Source organism: Amblyraja radiata, chromosome 7 (genome assembly GCF_010909765.2).
Source record: "Amblyraja radiata isolate CabotCenter1 chromosome 7, sAmbRad1.1.pri, whole genome shotgun sequence".
NCBI lineage: Eukaryota > Metazoa > Chordata > Chondrichthyes > Rajiformes > Rajidae > Amblyraja > Amblyraja radiata.
The window spans coordinates 82,980,330-83,005,466 of record NC_045962.1 but is presented as its reverse complement, the minus strand read 5'-3'; the positions used below and the strand labels follow the sequence as shown (position 1 = coordinate 83,005,466).

The following is a 25,137-nucleotide window of genomic DNA, read 5'->3' as shown; positions in this document are numbered from 1 at the left end:
CAGGACCAGAGCCCCGGGTCCCAGGTTCGATCCCGACTACGGGTGCTGTTTGTACGATGTTTGTATCTTCCCCCCGTGACCTGCGTGGGTTTTCTCCGAGTTCTTCAGTTTCCTCCCACACTCCAAAGACATACAGGTTTGTAGGTGGATTGGCTCGGTATAAATGTAAATTGTCCATAGTGTGTGTAGGATAGTGTTAATGTGTGTGAATTGCTGGTTGGCACGGGCTCGGTGGGCCGAAGGGCCTGTTTCCTCTCTGTATCTCTAAACTAGACTCAGTGGTGATAGTATATATTGGTTATAAAGTGTGCCGAGCAGTATCTGTCCAGACAAAATCTAGAAGGTGTCAGGTTGACCAGAGACATTGACAGATCTCTTTGCCACCACAGATGCTGCTCGGCCTGCTGAGTTTTCCCGCTCTTCTGATTTAAATGATCATGAAGTTCTTTACAATGATCTGAAAGGAGTGTCTGTGTCTGTCAGGATTGCCAACTGTCCCGTATTCTTGCATAAGAACAGGAAATCATGGCTTCAGGAAGAGATAACCGATCCAAATGGGAAAAACGTCAAATCTTACACTTTCCGAGAGAAATCAAGAAAGGTCACAAAACAGATGCACCAGACGTTCATTATTTATTTTATCTTTTGAAAAAAGACTTGCATTACGGCAATCTTGAGCATTTCCTTTACCACTCTCACCATTTCCTTCACCACTCTCTGTGGAGAGGGGAAAAGATTTCTGTCCAAACTCCGTACAGACAGCGCCCGTAGTCAGGATTGAACCTGGGTCTCTGGCGCTGTAAGGCAGCGACTCTACCACTGTGTCACTGTAGTGTCACCCCTAATAGGAACCCAATATAGTTAGTGTGGAGATACATCGTGGAAACAGGCCCTTCAGCCCACTGAGTTCGTGCTAACCACAATCACCCATACATAGGGTTGCCAACTTTCTCACTCCCAAATAAGGGACAAATAGGTCAAAATATGGGACAATTTCCCGACGGCAATTCGTTGACCAACTCGGCCGTGGCTGGGTGAATGATGAGTTGGCCCGGGTGCTGGACTGCACACAAAGCCCAGCCAAAGGGCCAGCTGAGGAGTTTCGGCCCGGCGCCCCATCCAACTCATGAACCAATGATCGGCCATGAGAAGGAGGGGTGGTGGTGTCGGCGGTAAGCGAAGGTCCGAAGGTCGGACAGCTGGCCGGGCTGCCGACCGACGGGGCCACGGGCGAGGCGCTGCTGCTGCTGCACTCCATGGGCTGCACTACATCGGGACGGGTGAGGCGGGGCCGGACGCAACGCTCCGACCCGACAGTCCCCTCGATCCGAGTAGTAGCAGTCAAATACGGGACAAGGGCGGTCCTGTACAGGACAAACCAATTTAGCCCAAAATACAGGATGTCCCGGCTTGGGAAATCTTTTAGGACCGAGATGGGAAAATCATTTTTCACACAGAGAGGGGTGAATCTGTGGAATTCTCTGCCACAGAAGGTAGTTGAGGCCAGTTCATTGGCTATATTTAAGAGGGAGTTAGATGTGGCCCTTGTGGCTAAAGGGATCAGGGGGTATGGAGAGAAGGCAGGTACAGGATACTGAGTTGGATGATCAGCCATGATCATATTGAATGGCAGGCTCGAAGGGCCGAATGGCCTACTCCTGCACCTATTTTCTATGTTTCTGTTTCTATGTTTCAACCTATGTCCCCTGGTTCTTGATTTCCCTACTCTGGGTAAAAGAATCATAGTGCATTTACACTCATGATCATATGCCCTTTTTTATGAGGCCCAGTTCATAAATTCATAAGTGTAAGGAGCAGAATTCGGTCATTCGGCCCATCAAGTTTAATTCGCCATTCGATCATGGCTGATCTATCTCTCCCTCTCAAAGCCCATTCTCCTGCCTTCGCCCCATAACCCCTGACACCCGCACTAATCGAGAATCTATCTATCTCTGCCCTAAAAATATCCAGATCCAATATCTGTGGCAATGAATTCCACAGATTCACCGCCCAGCGTGTAGATAAAAAAAACAGCATCACCAGTTTGATAACTCTGCTGTCAGGTTTCTGTGAGCCTTTTCCCAACGCTAAAAGGGCTCTGCGAAGATGCAAGTTGTTGCAAGTGGACTTGTTTAACGGCAGGAAGTGAAACGACAGAAGGTGCATCGACCAGTATTCCCCCCGCTGTTTGTTCTCTGTGAGAGCTGGCACACAGCACCCTCCAAAAACCTGGAAAGTCCTTCAAAGCCGGGACTGCTGGCACGGCATAAAAAATCTGCAGTTGTTGTAGAACTAGAGGTCACCGAATAAAAATAAGGGGTCATCCACTTAAGACAGAGGCGGCACAGTGGCGCAGTGGTAGAGTTGCTGCCTCACAGCGCCAGAGACCCGGGTTTGATCCTGACCATGGGTGCTGTCAATAGACAATAGATAATAGACAATAGGTGCAGGAGTAGGCCATTCAGCCCTTCGAGTCAGCTGCCTGTCAATGTGATCATGGCTGATCATCCCCAATCAGTATCCCGACCCTCCCTTCTCCCCATATCCCCTGACTCCGCTATTTTAAGAGCCCTATCTTATGAAAGTGTCCAGAGAACCCGCCTCCACCGCCCTCTGAGGCAGAGACTTCCACAGGCTTCCGTTCTAAATGGCTTCTAAATTCCGTGTTCATGTGGAGGTTCACAGTATTAAACAGTCTAGCTACAGAAATGATAAGTGCATCAGTACATAAAAGTGTCCGCGGCGTTTAAGAGGCTTCTAGTGCGGAACAGTTTAGGCAGAGACAGATAGATTCTTGATAAGTACCGGTGTCAGGGGAGAAGGCAGGAGAACAGGGTTCGGAGGGAGAGATAGATCAGCCATAATCGAATGGCGGAGTAGACTTGATGGGCCGAACGGCCTAATTCTACTCCTATTCCTTGTGACATGGATATGCAGAGACTGGAGGAGTATGGATCATGTGTAGGCAGAGTTTGCACAGACGTTGTGGGCCGAAGGGCCTGTCCCTGTGCTGTACCGTTCTATGTTCTATAAGTGCCAAACAGCGGAGCGGTGTAAGACTGTAGTGTAAGCTGAAGTAGGATCATAGACAATAGTCAATAGTCAATAGACAATAGGTGCAGGAGTAGGCCATTCGGCCCTTCGACCCTTCGAGCCAGCACCGCCATTCAATGTGATCATGGCTGATCATCCCCAATCAGTACCCCGTTCCTGCCTTCTCCCCATATCTCCTGACTTCACCATTTTTAAGAGCCCTATCTAGCTCTCTCTTGAAAGCATCCAGAGAACCGGCCTCCACCGCCCTCTGAGACAGAGAATTCCACAGACTCACCACTCTCTGTGAGAGAAAGTGTTTCCTCATCTCGGTTCTAAATGGCTTACTCCTTATTCTTAAACTGTGGCCCCTGGTTCTGGACTCCCCCAACATCGGGAACATGTTTCCTGCCTGTCCAAACCCTTAACAATCTTATATGTTTCAATGTCTGTCTGTATGCAGTTTGTGTGTTCTCCCCACAGCAGCGTGGGTTTTCTCCGGGAGCTCCGGTTTCCTCCCACACTCCAAAGACATGCGGGTTTGTAGGTTAATTGTCTTCTGTAAATTGTTCCTAGTGTGTGGGATAGTGTTAGTGTACAGGGTGATCACGGGTCGGTGGGCCGAAGGGCCTGTTTCTGCACTGTTTCTCTAAACTAAACAAAACTCCTTACAGAAAGGGGGATAATTTTTCTTAGGCATCTATCAGGCTTGGAGAAACAAGAGACTGCAGATATTCACGATCATAAGACATGGGAGCAGAATAAGGCCAATCGGCCCATCGAGTCTACTCCGCCATTCAATCGTGTAAGATCTATCTCTCCCACATAACTGCATTCTCCTGCCTTCTCCCCGTAACCTTTGACACCCGAACTAATCAAGATGCTTCATTCTTGAATAAATAATAAATGACTGGAGGAACTCAGCGGGTCAGGCAGCATCATTGGAGGCAATGGACAGACGACGTTTCAGGTCAGGACCCTTAAGATGGATTGTAGTCGGAGAGGGGGAGGGGGAGCAAGCTGGAAAACAGAGGTGCAGGTGGGACAAAGCCCGGTGAGTGATAGGTGGTTGCAGGTGAGAGGAGGGGGGGGGGGGGGGGTGGGGGGGGGGGGGGTGGTTGATCGGCAGATTGGGTGACAGGTGACATTTTGGGTCAGGCCACCATCTTCACTCACTCTTGACCTGAATTATTTGCCCGAGAAGATGCTGGAAGCAGATTCAATCGCCCCATGGTGTCCAAGGAAGTTAAATTAAGTTAATTAGGTAAATCCGCAATAAATCTGGTGTTTATATTGGTGACCTTGAAACTAGCAGATTGTCAGAAAAGTCCATCTGCTTCACTAATGTGTTCTCGGAAGGAAATCTGTGCTATTTGTGTCTGGCTCATTCAGACAGGTGCATGGATAGGACAGGTTTAGAGGGATGTGCGTTGTCTTGTATTGTCTTTCCGCTGACTGGATAGCGCGCAACAAAAGCTTTTCACTGTACCTCGGTGCACGTGCCAATAAACGACACTAAAATATGGGCCAAATGCAAGCAGGTGGGACTAGTGTAGATGGGACATGTTGGTCGGTGTTGGCAGGTTGAGCCGAAGGGCCTGTTTCCACACTGTATCACTCTATCACCATGACTACACATCTGCCAGTGTGGCTAATTCTAAACTGCCCCTTAAAATGACTCAGTTCAGGGGGGCCTAGAAACATAGAAAATAGGTGCAGGAGGAGGCCATTCGGCCCTTCGAGCCAGCACCGCCAGTTAGGGATGGACAATAAATACTGGCCTTGAGATGTCCCATGAACAAATACATTTAAAAAAAACAATTGCTTTCAAAGGATATATAATTCATAGAGATACTGTAAGACTATGGGGTGGCACGGTGGCGCAGTGGCAGAGTTGCTTCCTTACAGCGCTGGAGACCCGGGTTCGCTCCCGACCATGGGTGCTTGGCTACACGTTCTCCCTGTGACCTGCGTGGGTTTTCTCCGGGTGCTCCGGTTTCCTCCCACACTCCAAAGACGTACAGGTCTATAGGTTAATTGGCTTCGGTAAAGATTGTAAATTGTCCCCAGTTTGTTGGATAGTGCCAGTGTGTGAGGATCACTGGTCGGCACGGACTTGGTGGGCCGAAGGGCCTGCTTCCCTGCTGTATCTCTAAAACTGAAATTAAACACTAAACCAAGGGGAAAAGAGGCTTTGACAGGATCTGTGATGGGAAAAGTTGTACAAGTCAACCCGGCAGTTCTTGTACACTGAAATCAGCTATTGTAATCGCCTGTGTGGAGATATAGCATGATCTCAGTGGGCTGAATGGCCTCCTTTTATGTTTAGTTCAGTTTAGTTTAGAGATACAGCGTGGAAAAGGGCCCTTCAGCCCACCCAGTCCGCGCCGATCACCCTGTACATTGGCACTATCCAAGAATTTACAGAAGCCAATTAACATACAAATCTGTACGTCTTTGGAGTGTCGGGGGAAAGTCACGCAGGTCACAGGGGGAACGTGCAAAGTCCATTCAGACAGCACCCGTTGTCAGGATCGAACCCAGGTCTCTGGCGCTGTATAAGGCAGCAAATCTATCGCTGTGCGCTGATTTGCTGAGGCAACAATAATGAAAATCAAAAATCAAATTATAAATGCTCAGAATATGAAATAAAAGCCAGTTGGTGGAAAATCTCTATCCCCTTGCTCCTCTGTGCTACCCTTATATATTCACTTGCTCCCTCTCACTCTCCTGAACTGCAGATACTGCCAGCCTACTCAACCATTACAGATCAGACCTCGTGCACCTATAAATGCATGTGTAAACTGCAATTAAAAATAGTTTGATTTAGATGCAGTGTAGACAGTCAGAAGCAATTTTTTTCCCCATGATAGAATTGTCAGATACCAGAGGGCAGAACTTTAAAGTGAGAGGCGCAAATTTAACAGGAGATGTGCAGGACAAGTGTTTCCACACAGAGGGTGGCGGGTGCCTGGAATAAGGTTGCCAACTGTCCCATATTAGCCGGCACATCCGTATATTGGGCTAAATTGGTTTGTCCCATACGGGACCGCCCTTGTGCCGTATTTGACTGCTACTCTGTACTTGGGTCGAGGGGACTGTCGGGTCAGAGAATGGAAACTGATGATCCTTCGGTGTGTTTGAAAAGCGCTAATAATTTCAATGCACACACAAAAAACTGGAGTAACTCAGCGGGTCAGGCAGCATCTCTGGAGAAAAGGAATAGGTGACGTTTCGGGTCGAGACCCTTCATCGGACCTGAAGAAGGGTGTCGACCCGAAACGTCACCCATTCCTTTTCTCCAGAGATGTTGCCTGACCCGCTGAGTTACTCCAGCTTTTTGTGTATAGATTCGGTTTAAACCAGCATCTGCAGTTCCTTCCGACACAATAATTTTCAATGTACTTGCTATTTAGTAGTTGCGTGAAGTGTTTAACTAGGTGAAGGTTGTGTTGACCTGGGAGTCCTGAATGATGGATGTTTTTTTCAGTCTGCCTTCGTCTGATAATTTGGAAGAGCCTTGATTATCTCCAGCCTGTCACTGTACCTGGGCATGTTGACGTGGGTTACCAATCTGGCTCGCTGTACTCCAGTCTGTGCCCTCCCATCTGCACGCAGTGACTGATGGACTCAGAGTCTGTTCTCTCTGCTGGTTCCCACTCGAAACCTGCGGTTCGTTCGCGGAAGAAGAATTACATTGGACCTCACACTCGACAGGCCAGTTGGTGTTGGCAAGGTCTTCGACAAGGCTACTGCCACAACTCCAATCCCATCCATCGGGTACCTTGAGGAGAGAACGAAGATCAGCTCGGAGGTTAGCCGCCACGGTGGCGCAGCGGTAGAGTCGCTGCCTTACAGCGCTTGCAGCGTCGGAGACCCGGGTTCGATCCCGACTGCGGGTGCTGTCTGTACGGAGTTTTATACGTTCTCCCCGTGACCTGCGTGGGTTTTCTCCGAGATCTTCGGTTTCCTCCCACACTCCAAAGGCGTGCAGGTATGTAGGTTGATTGGCTTGGTGTGTGTGTAAAAAAAATGTTTCTAGTGTGCGTGTGAAGGATAGCGTTAATCATGTGTGGGGATCGCTGGTCGGTGCGGACTAGGTAGGCCGAAGGGCCTGTTTCCCCGCTGTAGCTCTAAATAAGAAAGTAGTTGAGGCCAGTTCATTGGCTATATTTAAGAGGGAGTTAGATGTGGCCCTTGTGGCTAAAGGGATCAGGGGGTATGGAGAGAAAGCAGGTACAGGATACTGAGTTGGATGATCAGCCATGATCATATTGAATGGTGGTGCAGGCTTGAAGGGCCTACTCCTGCACCTATTTTCTATGTTTCTATAATACTAAAAATTAAAGGATGCAGCATGTAAACAATCCGAATAAAGGTCCCGTAACGTCGCCTATCCACGTCCTCCACAGATGCTGCCTGACCCGCTGAGGGACTCCAGCACACAGGGTTCCAGAATCCACAGTTCCTTGCCTCTCCAGGGAAACAGGCCCTTCGGCCCACGCCGACCATCGCCTGGTCACTACTTAATACTGATTTGCCCATTCCTGAATGTGGCTTTGCTCCTGTTGCGTCAGAAACAGCGTTGAAACAGGCCGACCATCGATCACTCGTTCACACTAGTCATATACTACCCACTGTCTCATCCACCCCTACACTTTCGGGGAAAGTTTACAGAGGCCAATAACCAACAAATTGTGGACTCGGAGGGCCGAAGGGCATGTTGTCAAACTGTATCTCTAAAACTAAACATGAAATACGAGAGGACACAGCTTTAAGATGAGAGGGGCAATGTTTAAAGGAAATGGGTGGGGCAGGTTTTTTTTACACAGAGGGTGGTGAGTGCCTGTCAGGGGTGGTGGTGGAGGCAGGTGGTGGCTCCAGAACCAGGGGCCACAGTTTAAGAATAAGGGGTAAGCCATTTAGAACGGAGACGAGGAAACACTTTTTCTCACAGAGAGTGGTGAGTCTGTGGAATTCTCTGCCTCAGAGGGCGGTGGAGGCGGGTTCTCTGGATGCTTTCAAGAGAGAGCTAGATAGGGCTCTTAAAAATAGCAGAGTCAGGGGATATGGGGAGAAGGCAGGAACGGGGTACTGATTGGGGATGATCAACCATGATCACGTTAAATGGCAATGCTGGCTCGAAGGGCCGAATGGCCTACTACTGCACCTATTGTCTGTTGTCTATTATCTATTGTCTATTGTCTATTGTCTATTGATACACGGTTACATTTAAGAGGCCTTTAGATTGGCACATGGATATGCAGTGAATTGAGGGATCTGAACTGCAAAAGACTATATTATTATTGGACTATATTTGTTATTTAGTGAACTTTCTCTTCACCCATTATGTACTATGCTTACATATTCACATATTCTGTTGTGCTGCAGTTAGTAAAAATTTCATTGTTCCATATGACAATAAAAACACTGTTGACTTGACATGATATGGATCATGTGCGGAAATGGGATCAGTCAACAGTGGCATCGTGTGTGGCAGAGATCAGAACTAGTGTCAACGAGTATTCTAGGGTCGGAGTAGACTCGGTGGGCCGAAGAGCCTGTTGCCATGCTGTTTCTCATGCAACTGTAGCTAGGCAACATTCAGGAATGTGCGGAGAAACATTTCAGCCGCGATGGAGCAGGGGTAGAGTTGATGCCTTACAGCAGTGCCTCTCAAACTATTTCACTGTCATTCACCCATGAGGCTTTATCACAAATTTTCATTCACCCTCGACTCAATTTTCTGCTGGTTTTTTTTGGGTGATTTTTGTCTTATTCTCCCTTGTACATCATTTTATATGCAATTTATTTTGTCACATGAGCAAAAAAACATAAATTAATTCATTCCTTAAGTGTTTATTTTATTCAACTTTTTGATCACCAACACACACCTGCCTGCCCTGGAAAGAGATCTATAGCTCTCGTTGCCTGCAGAAGGCATCACGCATACTAAAGGACTCATCTCATCCCGCGCATCACTTGTTTGCCCTTCTGCCCTCAGGAAAGCGTTGCAGGTCCATCAAATCACACACCACAACATTAACAAACAGTTTCTACCCCAAGGCCATCACGACTCCGGACTCTGCACCGAACACACAGCCCCCATAGCCAATATCTTGCACTGCCACAACACAAGACTGTGAAATCTTGCACATTCTGACTTGACTTGACGTTTTTCTTGTTTCCATTGTCGTTATTATTTATCTGATACGCTGGAGCTCCGCTCGGGCAGTGCGCCTGAAATTTTGTTGTATGTATTTACAATGACAATAAAATATATTATTATTATTATTATTATTATTATTATTATTATTATTATTATTATTATTATTATTATTATTATTATTATTATTATTATTATTATTATTATTATTATTATTATTATTATTATTATTATTATTATTATTATTATTATTATTATTATTATTATTATTATTATTATTAATATCCTAAAAAAAATGTAAAGAAAACTAGGAATGAAAAAAAAACTTTAAAGGGCCTGTCCTACTTACGCGACCTTTACAGGCGACTGCAGGACAAGTGATAGGTCGCTGAAATTTTTAACATGTTGAAAATTCAGCGGTGACCAGAAAGATGCTCTGACTTCTTGTAGACGTGTATGGTTGTGAGAGGTCTCCTGTGGTTGTGAGAGGTCTCCTGTGGTTGTGAGAGGTCTCCAAAGAGTCGTAGCGCATTTCTGGTCGCCGCTGAATTTTCAACATGTTGAAAATTTCGGCGACCTATCACTTGTGCTGGCAGTCGCCTGCAAAGGTCGTGTAAGTGGGACAGGCCCTTTAAACTTTTTTTTCATTCCTAGTTTTCCTCACATATCTTTTTAGGATGTTAATAATAATAATAATAATAATAATAATAATGTCAAAAAGGCACAACAGAGGATGTACTTCCTGCGGCAGCTAAAGAAGCACAATCTGCCCCAGGCAATGATGGTCCAATTCCATATGGCCATCGTAGAGTCTGTCCTCACCTTCTCCATCATGGTCTGGTTTGGCTCAGCCACCAAGCACGACATCCGGAGGCTGCAGCGAATCGTCCGATCAGCAGAGAAGATTATTGGCTGCCACCTTCCCTCCATTGATGAACTGTACACTGCAAGGGCCAGGAAGCAAGCGGGTAAGATCATCTCTGACCCCTCTCACCCTGGCCACAAACTCTTTGAATCACTTCCCTCTGGAAGGCGACTCCGGACTGTCAAAGCTGCCACAGCCAGACATAAAAACAGTTTTTATCCATGAGTAGTTGCTCTACTCAACAGCCAAAAATCTGTAGCCTCCCTTTGATCTGGTATTTTGTTGGTTCACGTGCTTGATCAATGGTGTTTTATCATTAATGTTTTATTATTATTAATGTTTACTTACTTACTTAGAATGATTTAAAAAAAACATTCCAACGTCTAAGCGCTGGGCTTCAGCCCCATCCTACCCTTTCGGGCTTTGATCACTGCAGTTTTTCTCTTGGAAAACTAGCTCAGAAAACCATGGAGTATGTGATTTACATAGAAACATAGAAACATGGAAAATAGGTGCAGGAGTAGGCCATTCGGCCCTTCGAGCCTGCACCGCCATTCGATATGATCATGGCTGATCATCCAACTCAGTATCCCATCCCTGCCTTCTCTCCACATCCTTCTGTGGCAGAGAATTCCACAGATTCACCACTGTGTAAAAAATGATTTTCTCATCTCGGTCCTAAAAGACTTCCCTCTTATCCTTAAACTGTGACCCCTAGTTCTGGACTTCCCCAACATCGGGAATAATCTTCCTGCATCTAGCCTGTCCAACCCCTTAAGAATTTTGTAAGTTTCTATAAGACCCCCCCTATAGAATTCTTCTGAATTCTAGCGTGTACAAGCCGAGTCTATCCAGTCTTTCTTCATATGAAAGTCCTGCCATCCCAGGAATCAGTCTGGTGAACCTTCTCTGTACTCCCCTTTAATATATTAGTACCCAACTAATATAACTTCCTATAAATCTCCCCGACTAAAGTTCACGACACCAGCAAATATCAAGTTTGGTCGCTAAATTGCTACACACAGTAAAGTTACAGTTCAACAGTTGCCCACGGCTATCCGCCAGTGTTGCCACATAAATTTATGATCCCACTCAGCTCGCCTGGTCTTCCCTAAAAGGTTATATTACAGTAAATTTGGGAAATATCCTGCTACTTTGAAAGTAGAAAACCATAGGTAGAGAGAAAAGAAAACATATCAAATTTCTAGCTCAGCTACCATTAAAACTAATAAGAGCTTACTAACCACTTTACTGGCAATGCTTTTTTAAGTATGGGGAAAAAAATATATAAATATCTGAATATATTAAGTCATTCACCTCTCTAGTTTCATACACCGCAAAATAATATCATTCGCCCTTGGGTGAACCATTCACCAGTTTAAGAATCACTGCCTCACAGCGCCAGAGACCCGGGTTCGACCCTAACCACGGGTGCTATCTGTACGGAGTTTGCACGCTCTCCCCTTTAGCTGCGTGGGTTTCCACCGGTTTCCTCCCACACTCCGAAGGCATACAGGTTTGTAGGTTAATTGGCTTGGTGTCATTGTAAATTGTCCCTAGTGTGTAGGATGGTATTAGTCCAGCCAACCGACGTCCCTCTCCTCCCCTCTCCTCTCCTCTCCTTGCCCAGCCATCGTTGTGTCCCGGAGGTGCCTACTGCAGCGCTGGAGGCATTGTCCCCGGTTCAGCCTCCCACCGCCCCTTTGTTCCCCGTGTCCGGCGTCTCCGTCCCAGCTACGCCGATCGACGGGCCTCCGGGCGGGTCCCACCCGAAGCTGGAGTTCCTGCATCGACCGCCGTTTAGACGGTGGCAGCTTTAACGCCTAACCGACTGATGGGAGGTGGCAGAAAAGTTTGAATCTGGTGTATCGCAGGCTAGGGAACAGCAAAGCAAGCCAAGATTCCCACTGACATTCCCGATCCGGAGATCGTTGCCAATGGTTTTTGGGGATTGATGAGCGACTGCTTTGCCCTTGATGACTGGAGAAACGCCAGCTCTGCTGGAAACTCGATGGTTTCTGGAGACTTCATCCCACAGCCCCCATTCCCAATTACTCCACGCTATCAAACAGATCCAGGCCGCATTTGGAATATTGTGAGCAATCTTGGGTGCTATATCTGAGGAAGGATGTGCTGGCTCTGGAGAGGGTCCAGAGGAGGTTTACAGGAATGACCCCAGGAATGAGTGGGTTAACGTACGATGAGCGTTTGTCGACACTGGGCCTGCACTCGCTGGAGTTTAGAAGAATGAGGCGGGAACTCATTGAAACGTACAGAATGGAGAAAGGCTTGGATAGAGTGGATGTGGAGAGGATGTTTCCACTAGTGGGAGAGTCTAGGACTAGAGGCCATAGCCTCCGATTTAAAGGACGTTCTTTTAGGAAGGAGATGAGGAGGAATTTCGTTCATCAGAGGGTGGTGAATCTGTGGAATTATTTGCCACAGACGGCTGTGGAGGCCAAGTCAGTGGATATTTTTAAGGCTGAGTTTGACACACTCTTGATCAGTACGGGTATCAGGGGTTATGGGGAGAAGGCGGGAGAATGGGATTAGGAGGGAGAGACAGATCAGCCATGATATAATGGCGGAATAGACTTGATGGGCCAAATGGCCTAATTCTGCTCCTATCACATGATCTTATGATCCATTTCAGTTTAGTTTATTGTCACGTGTACCGGGGTACAATGAAAAGCTTTTGTTGCGTCTATCCAGTCAGCGGAAAGACAATAATACATGATTACAATCGATCCATTTACAGTGTATGGATACATGATAAGGGAATAACGTTCAGTGCAAAGTAAAGCCAGCCAAGTCCGATCAAGGATAGTCTGAAGGTCACCAATGTGGTAGATAGTAGTTCAGCACTGCTCCGAGCCGACCAGCACATTAACACTATCCCTCACCAACTAGGGACAATTTTACACTTACACCAAGCCAATTAACCTACAAACCTGTACGTCTTTGTAGTGTGGGAGGAAACCGAAGATCTCGGAGAAAACCCATGCAGGTCACGGGGAGAACGTACAAACTCCGTACAGACGGCACCCGTCGTCGGGATCGAACCCGGGTCTCCGGCGCTGTATTTGCTGCAAGGCAGCAACTCTACCGCTGCGCCACCGTGCTGCCCACCATTTTGGTACATATGACCATAAGAAACTCTTGAGATGTCAATTCCTAATGGGTCCTGTGCAGTCACTCCTTATGTGTGGAGGGACTAGGGTTGCCAACTGTCCCGAATTAGCCGGGACATCCTGTATATTGGGCTATAAATTGGTTTGTCCCATACAGGACCGCCCTTGTCCCGTATTTGACTGCTGCTACTCGGGTCGAGGGGACTGTCGGGTCGGAGCGCCGCGTCCGGCCCCGCCTCACCCGTCCCAACGTAGTGCAGCCCATGGAGTGCAGCAGCAGCAGCGCCTCGCCCGTGGCCCCGTCGGTCGGCAGCCCTGCCAGCTGTCCGACCTTCGGACCTTCGCTTACCACCTCCGACACCACCACCACCACCCCTCCTTCTCATGGCCGATCATCGGTTCATGAGTTGGATGGGGCGCCGGACTTTGCGCGCCAGGGCCGAAACTCCTCAGCTGGCCCGCCGGCTGGGCTTTGTGTGCAGTCCAGCACCCGGGCCAACTCATCATTCACCCAGCCATGGCCGAGTCGGTCAACGAATTGCCGTCGGGAATTTGTCCCTTACTTTGTCCCTTATTTGGGAGTGAGAAAGTTGGCAACACTAGGAGGGACTGTGATCGAGTCCTTCCAGGGCCTTGGTGATAGGGGTGGCACAGCAGTAGAGGTGCTGCCTTGTGAGGTAAATGGTGAAGGACTCAGTGATACCCAGGGCAGATCAGGAGAGATTCTAGGAACTAGGATTGTTTCCCCTAGGCTGGAAAAGTGTAAAGATAAAAAGATTTACGATGATGTTGCCAGGACTCATAGAAACATAGAAAATAGGTGCAGGAGTAGGCCATTCGGCCCTTCGAGCCTGCACCGCCATTCAATATGATCATGGCTGATCATCCAACTCAGTATCCTGTACCTGCCTTCTCTCCATACCCATTGATCCCTTTAGCCACAAGGGCCACATCTAACTCCCTCTTAAATATAGCCAATGAACTGGCCTCAACTACCTTCTGTGGCAGAGAATTCCAGAGATTCACCACTCTCTGTGTGAAAAATGTTTTTCTCATCTCGGTCCTAAAAGATTTCCCCCTTATCCTTAAACTGTGACCCCTTGTTCTGGAGGGCCTAAACTACAGGGAGAGCCTGAGCAGGCTGGGACTCTAATCCGTGGAGCGCAGCAGGATGAGGGGTGATCTTAGAAACACTTAAACATTGAAAATAGGTGCACGAGTAGGACATTCGGCCCTTCGTGCCAGCACCGCCATTCAATATCATCATGGCTGATCATTCAGAATCAATACCCTGTTCCTGCTTTCTCCCCATACCGTATTATAGAGGTGCATAAAAACATGGGAGGATTAAATGGGGTTAATGCTCAGTCTCCTGCCCGGCGAAGGGGAATCGAGGACCAGAGGACTTAAGTGTAAGATGATAAGCAAGTAAGTAAGTTTATTGGCCAAGTATTCACATACAATGAATTTGCCTTGGTGCTCCGCCCACAAGTAACAACATGACATACAGTGACAGTTACGAATGACTCAGAAAACACTAAACATTAATAATAATAAAATATTAATGATAAAACACCATTGATCAAGCATGTGAACCAACAAAATACCAGATCAAAGGGAGGCTACAGATTTTTGGCCGTTGAGTAGAGCAACTACTCGTGGATAAAAGCTGTTTTTATGTCTGGCTATGACAGCTTTGACAGTCCGGAGTCGCCTTCCAGAGGGAAGTGATTCAAAGAGTTTGTGGCCAGGGTGAGAGGGGTCAGAGATGATCTTGCCCGCTCGCTTCCTGGCCCTTGCTGTGTACAGTTCGTCAATGGAGGGAAGGTTGCAGCCAATAATCTTCACTGCTGATCGGACGATTCGCTGCAGCCTCCGGATGTCGTGCTTGGTGGCTGAGCCAAACCAGACCATGATGGAGAAGGTGAGAACAGACTCTACGATGGTCGTGTAGAATTGGACCATCATTGCCTGTGGCAGATGGGGGATAGATTTAATTGGAACCTGAGGGGTAACTTTATCACACAAAGTTTGGTGGGTGTGTGGAGCGGGCTGCCGGAGGGGGTAGGTACTAACACAATGTTTAAGAAACATTTCACATCCAACCCAATGTTTTGTGTTTCAGTCAGGTCTATGATTACACCATGATTACTATCCTACACACACTGGGGACAATTTACAATTTTACCAAAGCCAATTAACCTGCAAACTTTTCCATCTTTGGAGTGTGGGAGGAAAACAGAGCAGCTGGGTCACAGTGAGAACGTGCAAACTCCGTACAGACAGCACCCATGGTCAGGATCGAACCCGGGTTTCTGGCGCTGTGAGGCAGCCACTCTTCCGCTGCGCCACTTTTTCACTCCACAGACGTGCAGGTTTGTGGGTTCATCTGTAAATTGTCCCTAGTGTGTGTGTGGGAGAGCGCTAGTGCGCGGGGTGATCGCTGGTCGGCGTGGACTCGGCGGTCCACGCTGCAGCTCTAAACTAAACTGCGCTAAAGAGCTCACATCCTGTGCAGGAAGGAACTGCAGATGCTGGTTTAGACCGAAGATAGGCACAAAATGCTGGAGTAACTCAGCGGGACAGGCAGCATCTCTGGAGAGAAGGAATGGGTGACGTTTCGGTACTCTGACTTACTCCAGCTTTTTGTGTCTATCTTGGGTCACATCCTGTGCCAATCTCCTCCATCATTCCCCATTCCCCCTGACAACAATTTCACGCAAGGGATCAATCTGCTGGAGGTTCACTTCACCGCCTGCAATAATAAGCAGGGCAGAGGCATGCGACACACAGCTGTCTACTTAGTCCGACTCTCCTCTCCCACTTCTGCAGCCCCATAACTTTTTATTTATTCACGTTAATTTGGAGAATTAATGTTGAAACCACTTCCACTGCCTTCTCGGACCAGGGAATTGTCCATTGTATCAACTTACTGAGTAAAACGATGATGCTGTGTAGGAAGGAACTGCAGATGCTGGTTTAAACCAAAGAAAGGCAAAGATAAAGAAATGCTGGAGTTATTATGCCCCTGTCCCACTTAGGAAACCTGAACGGAAACCTCTGGAGACTTTGCGCCCCACCCAAGGTTTCCGTGCGGTTCCCGGAGGTTGCAGGTGGTTGCCGGAGGTTGCAGGTTGTGGAGGCAGGTAGGGAGACTGACAGAAACCTCCGGGAACCTCATGGAAACCTTGGGTGGGGGCAAAGTCTCCAGAGGTTTCCGTTCAGGTTTCCTAAGTGGGACAGGGTAACTCAGCTGGACAGGCAGCATCTCTGGAGAGAAGGAATGGGTACGGCACGGACGTTGTGGACCAAAGGGCTGTTCTATGTTCTACGTACTTCTTTGTTCCATTTTTGCCGCAGTTTGATTTACGCTTTCAGGATTAATTTGAGCAGCCTTGAGATTTTGACGGCGTATTTACACAGGGAAATAATAAAACGGGCGACATTGCCAGAGTAACTGGAGAGCTTTTTAAGCTGCAAGGTTTCAATTAGATGTGCGGGCCCCAGTGACCTTTCCAAGAAATTGATTCAAGAGCACAGCAGCTGATGGGAGGCCAGATTACTGCAACACTTCCTCTTCATTCCCTCCCTTCAACCCACTCCCTTCTCCAGAGTGTTTGTGCCTTTTCCAACGATACATCGAGTGGGGAAAGAGAGCGGAAGTGTGAAATCAGCCTTCCAGTTGATCCGGCGTTGAGTTTGCGTTAAGCCCCTGTCCCACTTAGGAGACCTAAACAGCAACCTCTGGTGACCTTGCCCGCCACCAAAGGTTTCCATGAGGTCACCGGAGGTTTTGGCCACTCTCCCTAATGTGCTCTCCCAAAAGTGGTTTCCGCGGTGGTCGAGGCTTCATCTAGGGTTGCTGCTATTTTTTCATCATGATTAAAACCGGCCTCGACTAAAAATTGGTTGCCATTTTAAAAACTTGCCTCCCCCAGGAGATCACGCGGTTCTTGGGGTGGAGAGGGGTGATAGCGGTATAAAGGGGAGGGTAGTGTCTTGTGTTCTGTGTCTTGTGTCTACTGTTTGTGGGTAAGTGTGTCTGTTTAGTGTTCAGCCATGAGCGAATGGCGGTGCGGGCTCGACGGACCTGGTGGTCTACTCTCGCACCTACTTTCTATGTTTCTATGTTTCTATGATAATTTTTTAGTCGCAGGTCTAGTTGAAGCCGGTTTTCGTCATAGTCGAGGAAGGTTTTCAACATATGCGTGGGAGGTGGTGGGAGGTTGCAGGTCACCTCGACCTTTGATTTTTTTTTGGGTGTCGGGTAAGGTCACCAGAGGTTGCTGTTTAGGTCTCCTAAGTGGGACAGGGGCTTTAGGGCTTCACTTATTAAATAGGTGGATAGAGTTCTGTGTTGTTCCAGGCAGTCGCTGGATGGAAATGCCAAATACAAGAAGGCATCGTTTTAAAGTGGGAGGGAAAAGTTTTGTTTAGTTTAGGTACAGTGAAAAGCTTTTGTTGCATGCTAACCAGTCAGCGGAAAGACAATACATGTTTACAATCGAGCCATTTACAGTGTATTGATACATGATAAGGGAATACCGTTTAGTGCAAGGTAAAGCCAGTGAAGTCTGATCAAAGTTAAGGGGCTGTCCCACTTGGGAGACCTGATTGGCGAGTTTAGAAGAGTTTCTGAGAGTTTGAAAAAATGACTTGTTGAAGACCTCCTTCGACTATGTAGAAGACTAGCCTCGACTAGCTACGACTAACTTCGGGAAAATTGGACACCGAATAGTGGAGAGTGAAGACGACCTCCTTCGATCTCCCTTCGACTATGATGAAGACTATCTACGACTACCTTCGACTACCCTCGATTACCTACGACTAACATGCCGACCTACCTCGACCAACTACGACTAAACCTACGAGTAAGAAAAGTATCGATTTTTTCCATGGCGACCTTTTTTTACTCGCGGGCATATTTTTAACATATTGAAAAAAAATGCCGCGACCTAGCTGAGGCCTCGAGTACACGGAGACCAGTCACAAGCATGAAGGAGAGTTACGAAGACCTCCTACGACCTCGTGCCGACCATTCTGCGAATGTGAGTCGAGGGCAAACTCGCCAGAGCTCGCGGATTAGGTCGCCCAAGTGGCCCAGGCCCTTTAATCCGAGGGTCTCCAATGAGATAGATAGTAGTTCACCACTGCTCTCTGGTTGTGTGGGAGGATGATTAGAGTCAGGGTTTAGTTTTGAGAAAGAGCATGGAAACAGGCCCTTCGGCCCACCGAGTCCGCACACTAATGGGCCTGTCCCACTTAGGCGTTTTTTTAGGCGACTACAGGCGACTGCCGCAAGATTTTCGACATGTCGGCGACAGTGGCGACAATTTTTGCTGTCGTAGGTTGTCCTTGGTTGACATAGGTGTTGTCGTAGGTTGTCGCCAGGTGTTGTAGGTGAATTCCATTAGAGATAGTCCCTGGCCGATTCGGAAACTCCAAGCCACTGAGTGTGTTCTTCCGTTCCGATGCCGGAGTTTCGATCATCCCGGCGAGAGGGCCTGTACATCGGGCCTTCCGTAGCGGCGACTGCAGAGGGCTCAAAGGCCCCGACCACGGGTGAACAAAGAGGAAGATGACTGAACTTTGTTGCCTTCCCTCACAGTGGGGAACGTTGATTCCGCTGTGTGGGGACGTTCATTTTAAACTCTATCGTGTATTGTGTTCTTTTTATTCTTATGGCCGTATGGTAACTCAAATCTCACTGTACCAATTGGTGCATGTGACAATAAATGAACTTGAACTTGACTTGGCAGTCGCCTAAAGAGTTGCCTAAGTGGGACAGGCCCATAACACTATCCAACACGCGAGCGACAATTAACAATTTTCCCGAAGTCCTACATTAACCTACAAACCTGTACGTCTTTGGCGTGTAGTTGGAAACCAGAGCACCCGGAGAAAACCCACACAGTCACAAGAAGAACGTATAAACTCCGTACAGCCAGCACCCGTAGTCAGGATCGAACCCGGGTCTCTGGCGCTGTGAGGCAGCAACTCTAATAATAATACATTTTATTTGCTGGCGCCTTTCTGGACACCCAAGGACACCTTACAGGACATAAAATCACAATACATTTATCAATATTAAAAACACTCTACCGCTGCGCCACCGTGCCGCCCGATTCCTGTTCATTCCCTCTGTCTAATCATCTCTTTTCCAAAACCAAAAGTGTTTGTGTCTTTTCGAGTGATAGGTTGACTGGGGAGCGAAAGGGAGTGTGAAATCACTGAGCCAACCTAGGAGATGATCATTGAGTTTGTGTTAGTGGTTCACTTAAGGGCCTGTCCCACTTGGCAAATTTTTTCGGCAACTGCCGGCATCATTGATTGACGTATCAGGTCACCGAAAAATTTGCGGCGTGGCGCGGCGTGATGACGTTTGACGCGCGGTGATTTCTCAAGTGTCGCAACATTTTTTTTGTCGCCGCTGGATTTTGAAATGTTCACAATCTTTTGGCGACACTGATATGACGCCGACTGTCACCAAAAAAAATTGCCAAGTGGGACAGGCCCTTAACTCAATAGGTGGAGAGAGTTCTGTGCTGTTCCATCTTCTCCGCTGAAGTGTCGACAAAGAGAGGGATAGGAATGTTTGTTAATCTGGAGCTAATAACATAAAGTATGTAAGATTGTTCGTGGTGTGTAGGATTCACTGGTTCAATGTAGCTTTAATTGTCACTTATGCAACCGCGCGGTGAAATTCATTTCGCATATATTACACGTGCGGGCGCCGCCATTAATGGCGCCATTATTCAAAGTCTTGTCGGCCAGTACGCTCGATGTACTGGAGCAGTTCCCGTAAACCGCCAGCCCTCTCCTCTCCTCTCCTCTCCTCTCCTCTCCTCTCCTCTCCTCTCCTCTCCTCTCCTCTCCTCTCCTCTCCTCTCCTCTCCTCTCCTCTCCTCTCCTCTCCTCTCCTCTCCTCTCCTCTCCTCTCCTCTCCTCTCCTCTCCTCTCCTCTCCTCTCCTCTCCTCTCCTCTCCTCCCCTCCCCTATCCCTCCTCTCCTCTCCTCTCCTCTCCTCTCCTCTCCTCTCCTCTCCCTCTCCTGTTCTCTTCTCCTCTTCCCCTGTCTCCTCTCCTCTACTCTCCTCTCCTCCTCTCCTCTCCTCTCTTGTTATCCTCTCCTCTCCTCCCCTCTCTCCTCTCCTCCCTCTCCTCTCCTCTCATCCCTCCCCTCCCCTCCCTCCCCTCCCCTCCCCCTCCCCCTCCCCTCCCCTCCCCTCCTGCAGCCGAGCTTGAGGTCGGCGTGGAATCAGTGGGCCGAAGGGCCTGTTTCCGCGACGTATCTCTGAAGTCTGAAGTTTAATTTTAGTTTTGAGATACTGCGCGGAGACAGGCCCTTCGGCCCACCGGGTCCGTGTCGACCGGCGATTCCCGCACATTGGCACCAGCCGACACGCTCTATGGACAATTCACATTTAAACGAGGCCAATTAACCTACAATCCTTTACGTCTTTGGAGTGTAGGAGGAAACTGCGAACGTACAAATGAAGAATATACAAACTCTGTATAGCTAGCATCTGTGGTCGTGATCAAACCCGGGTCCCTGGCATTGTAAGCTGTAAGGCAGCAACTTTATCGCTAACGTCTAGTGTGAATGGTGATGGTCAGCATGGACTCGATGGGCTGAAGGGCCTATTTCCGCGATGTATCTCTAAACTCTAAAACCTAGCGCGAATGGTGATGGTCAGCATCGACAGTGGGGCCGAAGGGCCTGTTTCCGAGCTCTATCTCTAAACTAAGCTAAATGAAACTAAATGAAACTAATCTGCTTCCTTTCAGACTCGTCTCCCAGATGCCGCCACCTTGGTAGCCGGGACACGCGTGGGCCACCATGGAGGGCGGGCGGCTACTCACCTGCTGCCTCTCCCTCCCCTGCTTCTTGCTTCTCATCGGCTCCAACATCTCGGCTTTCCTGAGGGCAGAGGAGCAACTGCTGATCCCGCAGCGATGTGGCAAGAAGGAGCACCCCTTGGTCCTCTTTAGAGGTGAGCAACCAGAACCGTATCTGAGGGAGGACGAAAAGCCGACTCTCTCTCTGACTCCCTCAACCTCTGACTCTCTCTCTCTCTCTCACTCATTCTGACTCACTCTTAAGGGCCTATCCCACTTACACGACTTTTTCGGTGACATAGGTCATTACAGGTCGCTTAAAATGTTCAACATGTTGAAATTCCAGCGGCGACCAGAACAAAGTACGACTCTTTGAGCGACTACTCACGACCATACAGGCTTCACCCCTCGACGTCACCTGTATGGTCGTGAGTCGTCTCCTGGTCACCCAAAGAGTCGTAGCGTCTTTCTGGTCACCGCTGAATTTTCAACATGTTGAAAACTTTTGCCGACCTGCAACGACCTATGACGGGTGCCGGCAGTCGCCGAAAAAGTCGCTTAAGTGGGACAGGCCCATTACTCTCTGATTCTCTGACTCTCTCTGACTCTCTCTGCCTCTCTGCCTCTCTGACTCTCTCCCTGACTCTCAAGGCCACGCCGACCATCGATCACCAGTTTTGTGTTATCCCGCTTTCTCACCCACTTCCGACGCATTCGGTGCAATCTACAGAGGGCCAATTAAACCTACCAACCCGAACGGTAGAAACTGTAGATCAACTAAGGAAGGAACGTCGGTTTAGACCGAAGACAGACACAAAAAAGCTGGAGTAACTCAGCGGGACAGGCAGCATCTATGGAGAAAAGAAATAGGTGATGTTTCGGGTTGAGATCTTTCTTCAGGTCTTAGGTCTCGACCCGAAACGTCGCCTATTCATTTTCTCCAGAGATGCTGCCTGACCCGTTGAGTGAGTTACTCCAGCTTTTTGTGTCTATCTTCGGTTTAAACCTGCATCTACATATTTCGTCTGAGGAAGGATGTGCTGGCTCTGTAGAGGGTCCAGAGAAGGGTTACGTGAAATGATCCCAGGAATGAGTGGGCTAACGTACGGTGAGCGTTTGACGGCACTGGGCCTGTACTCGCTGGAGTTTCGAAGGATGAGGCGGGGGACCCAAGTGAAATTCACCGACTAGTGAAAGGCCTGGATAGAGACGATGTGGAGAGGATGTTTCCACTAGTGGGAGAGTTTAGGACTAGAGGCCGCAGTCTCAGAATTAAAGGGTGTTCCTTTAGAAAGGTGATGAGAAGGAATTTCCTTAGTCAGAGGGTGGTGAATCTGTGGAATTCATCGCCGCAGATAGTTGTGGAGGAGAATTCAATGGATATTTTTACCGTGGAGATGAACATATTCTTGATTAGTGCGGGTGTCAGGGGTTATGGGGAGGAGGCAGGAGAATGGGGTTGAGAGGGAGAGATAGATCAGCCATGATTGAATGGTGGAGTAGACTCGATGGGCCGAATGGCCTTATTCTGCCCCTAGAACTTATGAACTTATGCAAGAGAGTTGCTGTTATTTTCTGCTTGTTGCTTCCATTCCTCCTCCATATTTGAGTCCTTCTACGACCGGCTGTTGGAGCAGGGCCGCGTGGAGTTGGCGTTCGAAGTAACGAGCTATTTATTAAAACACGGTGATCTTATTGAGGTGTATAAAATCATAGGAGGAATAGACCGGTTAGACGCGCAGAGTCTCTTGCCCAGAGTAGGGAATCGAGAACCAGGGGATATAGGTTTATGATATAGGTTTAAGTTGGAGTAGGGGGGGGGGGGGGGGGGGGGAGGGGGAAGATTTAATAGGAACCAGAGGGGTAAATGGGGAGAATGGGATTGAGAGGGAAAGATAGATCAGCCATGTTTGAATGGCAGAATGGGAGTTGGGTGTAAGGTGTAAGGAACGTGCTTCCAGAGGAGTAGACAAAAATGCTGGAGAAACTCAGCGGGTGCAGCAGCATCTATGGAGCGAAGGAAATAGGCAACGTTTCAGGCCGAAACCCTTCTTCAGACTGATGGGGGGTTTCATCAGTCTGAAGAAGGGTTTCGGCCTGAAACGTTGCCTATTTCCTTCGCTCCATAGATGCTGCTGCACCCGCTGAGTTTCTCCAGCATTTTTGTCTACCTTCGATTTTCCGGCATCTGCAGTTCCTTCTTGAACAACGAGCTGCCAGAGGAGGTAGTTGAGGCAGGAACTGGTGTAGATGGGACACGTTGGCCACCAGTGTGGGCAAGGTGGGCCGAGGGGCCTGTTTCCACGCTGCATCACTCTGTGGCTCCATGAGGGATGGTGGCCAATCTTGTGCGGGACAGTTCTATGTTGTCCATTCCTGCCCATCTGGAGCAGGGACTCTCAGAAACAAAGCACTGGGGATGGAAGAAGCCTGCAATCCTGCTAACATGTGTTTATGTGGAAGCCGCAGAGACTTAGAAATATTGCAGCATTAATCGGGATTCACTTCCTCTTCCATGGAGTGTTTTTTCTCTCATTTTAACAAAGCGCTTAGTTCCAGGTCTTTGTTGCTTGGCAGATCATAATGCTGGGAGAATGGAGCGGCTGGGCTTGTACACTCTGGAATTTAGGATGAGATGGGATCTTATTGAAACATATAAGATTGTTAAGGGTTTGGACACGCTAGAGGCAGGAAACATGTTCCCGATGTTGGGGGAGTCCAGAACCAGGGGCCACAGTTTAAGAATAAGGGGTAGGCCATTTAGAACGGAGATGAGGAAACACTTTTTCTCACAGAGAGTTGTGAGTCTGTGGAATTCTCTGCCTCAGAGGGCGGTGGAGGCCGGTTCTCTGGATACGTTCAAGGGAGAGCTAGATAGGGCTCTTAAAGATAGCGGAGTCAGGGGATATGGGGAGAAGGCAGGAACGGGGTACTGAATGGGGATGATCAGCCATGATCACATTGAATGGCGGTGCTGTCTCGAAGGGCCGAATGGCCTACTCCTGCATCTATTGTCTATAATAACGAGCCCAAGATGTCCGCTTACCTCACCCTCCACTTGCCTTGAAAAGAAAGGAGGTATTAGGTCTGTAGAAGGGTCTCGACTCGAAACGTTGCCTATTTCCTTCGCTCCATAGATGCTGCCTCACCCGCTGAGTTTCTCCAGCATTTTTGCCCACCTAGGAATTACGCGGCAAGGGTTTACGGCGCAACATTCCAGAGAGCTGGATGATCGATCAGGGAACATGTCTCCCAATTGTTTTGTCACATTGCGGAGTTACAGAGGCACTGTGTTGCTTCATCTGAAACCACTTCATCAATGGAAAGGACCTTTCCTGAGTTTAGGCACTAAAATGCTGGAATAACTCAGCGGGACAGGCAGCATCTCTGGGGGAGAAGGAATAGGTGACGTTTCGGGTCGAGACCTCTCCCGAAACGTCACCAATTCCTTTTCTCCAGGGTTGCTGCCTGTTACTGCCTGAGTTACTCCAGCATTTTAGTGTCCATCATCCTACACCTTTCCTGAGTTTGTTGGTCTTTAGACTGCAGAGATACAGCGCTGAAACAGGCCCTTCGGTCCACTGAGCCCGTGCCGACCAACGATCGCCCCGCACACCAACACTATCCCACGCTCATTTGGGCCAATTTGCAATTTTACCGAAGCCTATTCACCTACAAACCTACACGTCTTTGGAGTGTGGGAGGAAACCGGAGCACCCGGAGAAAACCCTCGTGGTCCCGGGGAGAACGAACAAACCCCGTGCGGACAGCGGCCGTGGTCAGGATCGAACCCGGGGCGTGAGACAGCGGCACTACCCGCTGCGCCTCCCTGCCGTCGCACTTTCAGCACAATTAGCTCTTCTGTGAACACTGTCGGAACGGAACGAGAAAATTAGATTAGATTTCCTTTATTGTCATTCAGACCTTTCGGTCTGAACGAAATGCTGTTGCCTGCAGCCATACATGTAATAATAACAACACAATAAACACAAATTAACATCCACCACAGTGAGTTCACCAAGCACCTCCTCACTGTGATGGAGGCAAAAGTCTTAGAGTTACTGTCTCTTCCCTCCTCTTCTCCCTCTGCGCCGAGGCGACACC

At 48.4% G+C, this 25,137-nt stretch overlaps 1 protein-coding gene across 3 annotated transcripts in view; it reads left to right on the top strand.

Moving 5' to 3' along the window:
* Positions 1-25,137, top strand: part of sema5b (semaphorin 5B) — a 280,478-nt gene that overhangs the window by 92,668 nt on the left and 162,673 nt on the right. For all 3 annotated transcript variants that reach the window (XM_033024865.1, XM_033024863.1, XM_033024864.1), the window contains exon 2: positions 20,983-21,188. In XM_033024865.1, coding sequence (XP_032880756.1) covers positions 21,035-21,188 — 154 coding nt within the window. In that variant the 5' untranslated portion in view covers positions 20,983-21,034. The remainder of the gene's footprint in view (positions 1-20,982; positions 21,189-25,137) is intronic.